Genomic DNA, 10,928 nt, shown 5'->3' with positions numbered 1-10,928 from the left:
CTGATATATATACGTCTGTAATGCAGTTGCCACCTGTCCCTTATTGCAATGCACAGTACAGGTTCACAGACGTGTCCCTGAGTTTGTTGGCAATTTAAATGGCTCTATTTTTTAATATTGACCAAATGCACAATTCTTAGTTTGTGCGTGTTATGCAAGTGTTGCCATCTGTTCTTCCTGCTTAGGCTTTACAACGCAATATTGTTTAACATGTTCAGTAAATGACATGGTGGGTATTGTAGTGCTCAAAGGACCACCGACACAATAGCAGCAGCAAAGGGTTCCTTACAGATCATCATCATCATTTATTTATATAGAGCCACTAATTCCGCAGTGCTGTACAGAGAACTCATTCACATCAGTCCCTTCCCTTATTGGAGCATAGCCTAAATTCCCTAATATAGACACAGACAGACAAAGAGGGAGGGAGACAGACAGAGACTAGGGTCAATTTACTGAAGATACTAAGATACTAAATTTTGTCAGTGATGGTATTAAAATGATCCATTACTGGCTCATGTAAATATTTGTTTGGATCCTACATTTACTATAACACCATTGTGTGTATTTTATATCTATGCTCTGACATGTTTGAATTTGATTCAAATGGGCTGCAAAGTGCATCATCTTTGGACACTGTAAATGGTCAGAAGGGGTTGTGCCTTGGCCTGGTTTAGGGATCTGTTATGAGCCAACATGGAGGTAAAATATTAATATGACACTGAACGGGGAGAAGTCATCATGTACAGAGACCATAATAACGTGACTTCCGGTGGCTGCGGCATTCCTAGTAGGACATTGTAGATGGCTTAGACTTGCAAAGCATCATGGGTGCTCTACACCATGTCAGCGGCAGATGGTGCTGTCCCCGGCTTGCCGGTGCCCCAGCTGCCAGCAGATGGCGCTGTTTCCCCAGATGATCGCGGTCCCTGGAGCTGGCCCTGTGTCCATGTCCCCGGCTTTTGGTAGTGATGGCGGCCTCCCTGGCTGCAATGACTCCCGGGGCCCCGACCGAGGATTCATCGGATAGTGAGCCGGAGCCTGAGCCACAGAAACTACGAAGGAAAGTGTCTACATCGGGCCAAATCAGGAGGAAGGTGAGAGACAGCTGGGACAAGAAGGGAGACCGCCACTGGCAGGAGACATGTAGATTAGAGAGAGGGGACACAGGCAGGAGGCCATGGAGAGAGATGTGGGGCGGGGAAGAGACAGCTCATAGAAAGATATACCCACAGGCAGAGGACAGAGCAGGTCAGGCAGAGCTACAATGGAGAAGAGGAGCCAGCAATCCTGCACCAGCAGGCACACAGCAAGAGACATCCATGGGTGACATCTGTGATCACTCAGAGAGACAGTCAGGGTTACGGTGAGTTCAGTACGGGGCATCATAGTGACAGAGACCTCTCCTTGTAAACTGTTTCTAGAGTCACAGAAAGTGACACAACACATATTGTATGGTCATATAACATGCGAGAGACATCTCAGGGTGACCATAGGAGAGATACATCGTGTACATCTCTCTGAGACATAAAATACTGAGAGAGACCTAAATGTGACTGTCCATGAACGTTAAGGTGACTGAAATATCACTGAAATATCTAAGAGACCGCTCAGAACCACAGTGAGATAATAAAGGGACAGCTCATAAAGACATCAGGGGCTGAAGTTTGGGAGGTGGGTAAATGCACTAGTCCTGAATAGACAGGGCTGGCAGAATGTAACAGGTATGATAGACAGAGGGAAAGTGCTTCCCAGTCTGTAGTAAGAGGAGAAGCCGGCAAGATACACACATAGGTCTAAGACTGATGCAGATAACAGAAAGTAATAGAAAGGTCTGAGAGAGACAACTGAAGGTGACAGAAAAGTCATGGGACAGTTCTCAGGTTAAACAGCGTATTATTTTAGGTAGACCATTCAGGAGATCTCCGGTTCATAGCCAGAAATGAATATGACACCTGGAGGTAACAGAACCAAGAGGTATGCAGTGCATTAACCTCTTCATGACCAGGGATATTTCATACCGTTGTGACCAGAACATTTTTTACAGTCTTGTTGTGTGTTGGGTAAAATGTTAATATTTTAAACTACTTTGCACACCATAGTAGATTCACATTGTTTATTTCGGGACAGATAGTGCTAATAAAGAACTTTTTGTTGTAATTGCTTTACACTGGTTAAGAACAGGCGAGATTAGCTAAACAGCACATTATGTTCCTTGATACTTTTTAGGTTTCCTTTTACCCACAATTTTGGACATGTATTCCCCAAATCAGTCTCCTACTTCTCCTTAGTATAGGGATATGATGTATTGTAAGACAGAGTTACAGGTCCTAGGAACCAAGCTATATTTAATATTTTTATACTTTTCTCTTACTTTTAAAATTATTTTATAGTTTAAAAAATATAATACTTTTGTTTATGCTTTTGAATACAATGCAATATCATGAACATGTTTCAGTGCCCAGAATAGTAACAGTTCTAGAAAAAGGTAAACAAACAAATAAGTAAATAAGCCACAAGTTAAGAAACAGACAGTAATAGGAATTGAGAGCTTGTTGGTGTGACTGTCACTGGGTAAGAAGCGAACCAGGCTTAATGGGATGGGTGATTAGGGTATAATTGTGAGATTTGCTTACCTTATTATCAGTATTAAAGGATTCAGTGTCGCAGCAGTTGACATGTCAGCAAGTTCGTTCCAAATTACACTAAATATAACAGTACTGAAAAACAGGGAACATTTGAGACAAGTCTCCCTACAGCTCCAATCAGGGGCTGGCTGGCTGGCAAATTTTACCCTGGGGGCTTGCTCAGCTCAGCAGCCTATTAGGAACATTTTAAAGGATAAAAAATGTAGCCAAGCGACCTAGCCCAAAGTAGACCATTATGGGACCTCCCAGCCCAGCTTCTCCACTTTGGATGAAATTCTTGATGATGTCACTTGTGACATCATTCTTGATGATGTCACTTGTGACATCACAGGATTGTCAGTGCTCAGTGGGGAAGTCTCGGCTTCCCCACAGAGCTGCACATAGCATTCAGTTGGAATGCTTTTATACATTGATCTAGTGGCCAGCAACCGCAAGTGATGCTGTCATTAACAGTCGGGTTTCGGTAATGAGGTCACACTATTGTCATATTGAGGTGCCATAAATAAATGGCACCTCAACATAAGTACCGCCATCTGCCAAAGTAAATTTACTTTTGGCAGTTGATAACAGGTTAATGGGACAAATATTTTAGATATGCCAAGAAGTGTTTTGGAAAAAGCAGTTCATGTGATGACATACTGACATTAATTACGTGATAATCCAGATACAATTCATATAATTGATGAGCAGTGAGTTGGATATTCAGTATATGATATATGATTACAAATAATCTATTTTAAAGAATAACACACTCGCTACTGTAGAATATAAGGCTTGGGAAGTCCTTTTACAATTCCGTGGTCAATAGAAAAGCACTGAGTAAGTGGCTTTGTGCCTTTATATGGTAACAGAGCTCTTAAGTCAATTATGCCTATAAACTACAGGATTCATTGATGTACAGCAGCAGAGGCAGGCAGCTCTGCAGCTAATATGGAACTACAAGTCCCAGTACATGGAAACAGCAACAGAAATAAGTTGTTTGATACGGGGAAAAACGCTGCTTGGAAGCTCTGCATAGTATCTCATTTTGAATCGCTTGTGTGGCAGATGTACGAGAAATAACATTGGCGTCTATGATGCACTGTCTTGAGTGCTCTGTTTTGTTGCTGGATTTAAAGCTGCACTAACACCTACTATATACTTTTTACTAACTTGGTGAGTCCTCTTGTAAGCGTTGTTCCCCGGGGCTCCGTGCACCTCTCACAGGTGGAGGTGTGAGAGAATAGGCCAATCAGAAGCTGGGATCAAGAGATTATAGCTTCGGGTCGGTCTTCCCATTCACACCTGCTTTTCCATTCCACTGCCATTGCAAAGTGGTAAGTAAAATAGATGTGCTGTTTCTGTATCACAGAACCAGCTCAGTCCTGGGATAGATGGGTGCATGGAGCTGCACCGGGATCCCGCTATTTAAACCACCATGGTGTGGTAGGTAATAGTGAAATGTCGCTCGCAACTTTTTAGCAGCTGTCCGGGCAGATATCTTATTTGTATGACACCTTCTAGGCAAAACCCATTGACTTCAATAAAACATGGAAAAAAACATAGCAGAAAAAGCTCACATGTGACAACATCCTTCTTCAGGTGGAAAGTAACATTGCCTAAAACTGAATGCATTATCCCTGTTGCTTTAATTTTCTCAAGTGCAAAATCCCCACCCACTTCCTTTAGCACTTTTATATATTAAAGATACATTATGCTAAATAAAATTAAATTTAAAAAAAACCCAAAACAAAACATTGTTGTAGTGCTTGCTGCTTAGTAAAACAAGAGTACTCCTATGCCTATCACACGTGTTATAGTATTTTTTATCACGATTAGGTCATTGAGTGACATTGCTGCGTTGTTATCTAGGAATGATATTTATTTTTTCCTCAGCACTTCAAGTAAAACTAACATTTGTGTTGACAAATGCCAATATTAAGATAAACCTAGCTCTTTTTTTAGTATTTTTTTTCCTTTCATATTTTTTTATATGTATGACACACATACATGTCATGTATGACACATGACACACATACATGTCTTGTTTAAAAAGATACAACATGCCAAATTACATAAAATTTTATCTCAGACTTCAATGAAGCCTGAGCTGCCATTTTACATCAGTGCAGAAAATGGGTGACCGCGTCTGGTTCCAGCGTTTTGTCCAGGAACCATATAGCTTGGTTCACAGGAAAGAAATCTCTGTAAATACAGATGGAATCTCCAGATTGTGTTACCACAGAAACCTGATAATGATTATCTTCAGCATCACAAACATACAAAAATGGTGCCATAACCCCAATTGTTGTCTGTCCACTACTCGCCCTATACCCACTTACTTCCACCCTATAGTGCAATTATAATATAACATTTCAAAATAAATAAACCGTTCTAATACTACAATGTATATCTTTGTCTCTGGGTCCATCAGATATTGTGCAATGTACACATATTTGATATCCCTATATCCCTATACTCGCGACAACTAGCTGGTAAAATATTGGTGTATGTTTCTGGGTTTGAAAGTCGTTTTAGGATGAATCATGGAAAAGTATTTTTCCTTATTCTTTCCTTTAACAATCCAATAACATGTAATTATATTTATTCCAATATGCTACCAAATGAAAGCCCTATATGCCCCCCAAAATAATGTACAATTTCCTTGGACATACCAAAGCATAGAATAGTTTTTTTTTCATTGAAACTGATGTATCTCTAAAATATTAAAATTGGTCACAAATTAGTAGAAGCCCTGACGTCATTAAATAAAGTGCAGCATTCCCAGTTCTGCCATGTTTTATATTATAGTGCCTACATATTCCACAGAGCTTCTTTCTAAATATTTAAAGGATATTTGTTCCATGATTGCATTGACAAAATATTGTCAAAATTGTGCTCTATACGCATGCTGATTGATGATATAATTGATTTTCATCATATATGTGATAACATACTAATATAAATAGAGGACGGAACATGCAGTAACACAGGCAGCAGGCAATGCAAATTGTTTACTTAATTAGTTTAAAATATGTCCCTGGGAAATGTACTGTGGGATGTGCATTTCTTGTTTAAGAATGTTTTGTGTCATACTAGGATGGGATGCAGAGACAGACTGGGGAGAGCATGACAGGGACAGAGAAGATAGGGGGGTGGTAGGAATAGACGAAAGCTCATAAAGCGTGCAGGAACAGCAAGAGACTTGGGATAGATCTGGGACTGAAACTACTGACATGCAGCCAGGTGGATGGGGACTCTGACAAGCATTGTGAGAACATTGGCAAGGACAGATAGTGAGTGGGTGTTGTCAGGAACAGGCAGTGAATGACATTTGCTGGGAAAAGCTTTGGAGAAAGTGTTGTCAGGAACAGGCAGTGAATGAACTTTGCTGGGAAAAGCTTTGGAGAAGGTGTTGTCAGGAAGAGTCTGTGTATGAACTTTGTTTGGAAAAGATATAGTGAAGGTGTTGTGAGGAACAGGCAGAGTGGAGTTTTGCTGGGAAAAGCTTTGGAGAAAGTGTTGTCAGGAACATGCAGTGAATGAACTTTGCTGGGAAAAGCTTTGGAGAAAGTGTTGTCAGGAACAGGCAGTGAATGAGTTTTGCTGGGTAAAGCTCTGGAGAATGTGTTGTCACGTCAGGAACAGGCAGTGAATGAACTTTGTTGGGAAAAGCTTTGGAGATAATGTTGTCAGGAAGAGTCTGTCAATGAGTTTTGCTGTGAAAAGCTTTGGAGAAAGTGTTGCCAGGAACAGGCAGTGAATGAACTTTGCTGTGAAAAGCTTTGGAGAAGGTGTTGTCAGGAACAGAATATGAATGAGTTCTGCTGGGAAAAGCTTTGGAGAAAGTGTTGCCATGAAGAGACAGTAAATATTTTTCCTGGTTAAAGCTTTGGAGAAAGTGTTGTCAGGAACAGGCAGTGAATGAGTTTTGCTGGGTAAAGCTTTGGAGAAGGTGTTGTCAGGAACAGAGACAGTGAATGAACTTTGTTGTGAAAAGCTTTGGAGAATGTGTTGTTAGGGACAGGCAATGAAGGGGTGATGTCAAAGACAGAATGTCAGGGTCAACAAGAGGTGTGTATTTACTGTTGTGGGCAGCTATGGGAAAATGTTTGTTTTCAAAACCAGCCAGGGGCAGAGTATTTGTTGTTGTTTTGTACAGTCAGATGTTATCATGTACAGCCATGGGGAGAATATTTGTTGTTGCGGACAGCCAGATGAAGAGCTGTGTAGCTTGTAATGTTCTTTTTGTAGGCAGTATTGAGGAGAGTGGTGCAGCCACAGATGGTGTTGGTGTTGTTATGGAGAACCAGCAACAGTCTATTTGTTGTAGGCAGCCATGAGGAACGTGTTTGCTTTTTTGGGCAGCCAGGATTAGTGTTATAGGCAGGAGTGGGGATTGATATATGCCAGAAATATACTGCCATGAAATAGGTGAGTTTGTCTAAAATGCAGGATGGTGAAGACAAGCCGAGAACTGGGAAGAATGACGTGCAGTGTGCCGGTACACTGTGCAAAAAGAAGCCTGTTTTGTACAAAGTTTTATTTATTCATCTGACAATGAGCTGCAGGGAGATAGAGATGAGTAATGTTCTGCTGAATATTGGCCTCATTCCGCTATTGACTGCAAATTGTTGCATGTTTTATGTATTCCCAGTCCTACCATAATTACAACACTAAGCACAATGAATTGACTGTTGTCCTAACAGCTTTGCATGTAGACTATTCAGTGTAATGAAAATGTATAAATCTAGTGCGAAATGGAATAGCAAAGCCAAAAGTGGAACATAAAGTTTGTACCGCTGGAAATTCGCACCTCTGCATATTGGCCTGTTCCCTGTTCCGCCGCAAAACTCGATTTGCACAAAATTTTTACTTTACAAGGAAATAATATGTCTTGTATACCTTGAGGTTAGAAATGACAATTTGAGAATGGGACATCTAAAGTGCAGCATTGATTAAATCTAGACCAAAAATAAATGGTGTAAAACAGATTAGACATTTTAATGTTTTTATCATTAAAATAAATTGACAAATTTAATCTTTTATTTGTTAATTTTTAGTACAATTTTTGGCATGTTTTATGATACTATTTTACAACAGCATATACATTTCACCAATATGTTTTTCATTAAAAAAAATTGACTTCCTTATTAACTTTTTTTAGTTTATACCGCCTCCTCCTCTTGGTTACTTTTTAATGTATTTTTGTATGATTTGTTTTATAATTTAAATTCTTGCAAATTTAAGAACATTTGAAGTTCTAAATTGGAGAAAAGATATGTTTGTTAATAATTGTTACCTAATTACATTTACTATTTGCATTTATTACTAGGAGTCTGAACTGCCACGTAGCAGACTGCCCCAAACTGTCACTTAACTGTCTATGTAATCTCGCTAACTTGGGCACTCTACTGCCAGTCCCTGGCATTCACATATATGTGTGTTTTATCATTGCTGGTGCACGGCATCAAACCTTTATTTCAAACATTCTGCCTGAGTGCTTGAGCCACAGGTTCTGTGTACTGTTGTCCGAGGTTCTCCTCTTATAAATACTGTGTAAAGCCATTTGAGTTTTGGACTGAGGCAATCCCTTTTTAGCCTTTTTTTCACCAGAGCTAACAGTCCCGGCCTATATCCTACAGTATCCTATTTGTGAGAGGCCACCTAGGGACACTAGACTGGGGGTCACAACCTGTGGGTTCTCTGTAGCAACGTCGATCACCCTCTTTCTGTGGTTCTTGGTGAAGAGCCGGGCTCCCGTTAGGCTTAACGCCAAGGGTTTAGCCAGTTCCATTCACTAGTGGTATAGTGGGTACGCACCTGGACTTGCAGGAACTCATACAGATTGTAATGTAAAGCTGGCCACATACATGCATCACTTCTAGGTTGGTCAGTGACCTGAGGCTAGGTACACGCTGGAGGTTTCTCAGCCAATTATCGGGCCAATCTTCTGATAAACGTCTGCAAGGCCACATATCGGTGAGCGACAGTCATTCCAAAGAGCCGATTGTTGTTTCGTTTATTTGGTCGTACTGATAATAGTCTCGTTCCAATCCCCTTACGATCCTGGAGTGTGTATTCACTCACGATCACAATCTCCATAGAGGTTACAGAGTCATGGTCTTTGCAGCCGATGCCGACAATAAACATGTCCCAGTGACTAAATGTAGAGAGTACTGTAGATGGAATAGTTTGTTTATTCGTTCTGAGACTGAATATTTTGTTTCAGAGTCACAGAAGCTAAGGAAATTTGTTATGGCATGTGAATAGCTATAACAAGGTGGTTAATCAGTGTAACAGGAGTGAATGAATGAATGAATGAGTGACTATTGTGCTGTCATTCTCTAAACGACTATTGGACCAAATGAAGAGCACAGATCTGAAGGTAAATCATGTCGGTGTGTATGCATGAATGGCAGCAGTACAATCATTGTAGATAACAAATTGGTCAGAAAATTCTCCAGTGTGCACACATTGGATGGTAAACATACTTTATAATACTGAGTGACTGCCTCTAATAAGTAAAGCAGGAACTCTGATACTTTGGAGATAAATAATTTTGAGCATGGTTTTCTCTCAGTACTTTTATATGGCAGAGACTGTAAGCTCCAATGGACCGCTATATATGATGGTGTTATATAAATAAACAGTAATAAATTATAATAGTCATATAGATCCATCCTAAAAAGAATTGCTGCCAATGTTAACATCACCTGAAATAAATTGTTGTGTGTTCAGCTTATTTGAACAGATTGTTGTGTCTCCACAATTTCATACAACATAGCCGATACTCGGGGGGGTACATTTATCAAACTTTCTAAAAAGGAAAAGGGGAGGTGTTGCCCATAGCAACCAATCAGATTCTAGCTATCATTTTCTTCAATGTACTAGATAAATGACAGCTAGAATCTGATTGGTTGCTATGGACAACACTTCCACTTTTCCATTTTAGAAGGTTTGATAAATCTTCCTCATAGTGACTACTGTCTGATCATTACACATAAAATGGGACCTTGTTTGATAAGAAGATGTCAGATGAGGAAGTGATTGGAAAGCATAAGGCTCAGTGCAGCATAGGGATGACCAAGAATGAGTGCCATGAAGGGACAGCCACACTCACAGCACAGTTATTACTCTTTTTCCTTCACTTCTTAAAGGCTATTGTGAAGGAAGGTCACCTGCAGAAGCAGACAAGTTCCTTTCAGCGATGGAGAAGGCGCTACTTCAAACTGCGAGGCCGGACGCTCTACTATGCCAAGACTGCAAAGGTCAGACATGGAAGGGAAAAGGGACAGTCTCTGCAGAGATAACAGTGATGCTTTATCTCTTTTTTGTCTCTCTGTACACTATTATTTTCAAAGTTCTGTAAGTCATTAAAAGCACTGTAACCTATTTTCTTTTTATTGTATTTTCAGTCTGTTATGTGTGAAACATCTTGTTCTTTATGTTGTTGTTCTATGTGTGTCTACTTGGGGAAAGATTAACACAGAGCAAAAGCCTGAGGTTTTATACACCTGCTCTCTGCACAATGCGTCCTCCTACACTGCAGATCACCAGTGCTTAGCTCTGTATGACAGATGAAGTGAAGAGGATAAGAGCAGTCTTTAGCCATAACCATCTAGTAACATTTATGTGCTGCCTCCAAGGCTAAATGGCTAAAACGAGGCATGGAGATATTGCTGCATTTTGTGGCATGACAATATAGCTTTTTCCCTGCTCAAAATGTATCTTTGTGCAGGGTTATGGGTCCAGGGGCGTAGCTAGAAATTTGGGGGCATTGCAAAATTTTAAAGGGATGCCCAAATGTTTCGAGGGCCGCTCACTTAGCTTAACAACCCATCTACTCTAGGGAACACCAGATCACTTTCTCTCTGAGCAGAATGAATCCCTTACATTTTTGGCAATCACACAGCAGGAAGCTTAGAGCAGAGGGTAGCCTCGGAGGTGGTATTATCAGCTGCTTCCAGTGGATTGGTTTGGTCTGTCTAGCCCACAGTAAGGTGCTGGTAAAGGTATATGTTTTATAATACAACCTACACAAGTGTTCCTAATGTAGAAATCTCCATTTGTTTTCATCTGAAATTATGACACTTAAACTGTATAGTAAACTGTGTGTTGTGCAGGGTTATGTCAGGGGTGTAACTAGACATTTGGCCTATACATCTCTTTCCTATATTATCCTGGTGTTTAGTTACACCTGGGGATGTCCTGCCATAATAAGAAAAGGGGACTTTTCTCATTAAATCATCTCTGACCATTTTTCAGCACTCTTAATATGTCACTTCAAGCTCAGGTGTG

At 40.4% G+C, this 10,928-nt stretch overlaps 1 protein-coding gene across 3 annotated transcripts in view; it reads left to right on the top strand.

Annotated features, from left to right (window-relative positions):
* The first annotated feature begins 882 nt into the window (after positions 1-882).
* Positions 883-10,928, top strand: part of DGKD (diacylglycerol kinase delta) — a 79,462-nt gene continuing 69,416 nt past the window's right edge. The window contains exons 1-2 of one of the 3 annotated variants that reach the window (XM_075201761.1): positions 883-1,097; positions 9,788-9,898. In XM_075201761.1, the coding sequence (XP_075057862.1) occupies positions 972-1,097; positions 9,788-9,898 (237 nt within the window). In that variant the 5' untranslated portion in view covers positions 883-971. The remainder of the gene's footprint in view (positions 1,098-9,787; positions 9,899-10,928) is intronic. The other 2 variants (XM_075201759.1, XM_075201760.1) reach the window with 2 other exon arrangements.

The sequence above is a fragment of the Mixophyes fleayi genome, chromosome 3, assembly GCF_038048845.1.
Source record: "Mixophyes fleayi isolate aMixFle1 chromosome 3, aMixFle1.hap1, whole genome shotgun sequence".
Taxonomy (NCBI): Eukaryota; Metazoa; Chordata; class Amphibia; order Anura; family Limnodynastidae; genus Mixophyes; species Mixophyes fleayi.
Note: the sequence above shows the minus strand (reverse complement) of the source record. Positions and strands in the feature narration are given on the sequence as shown.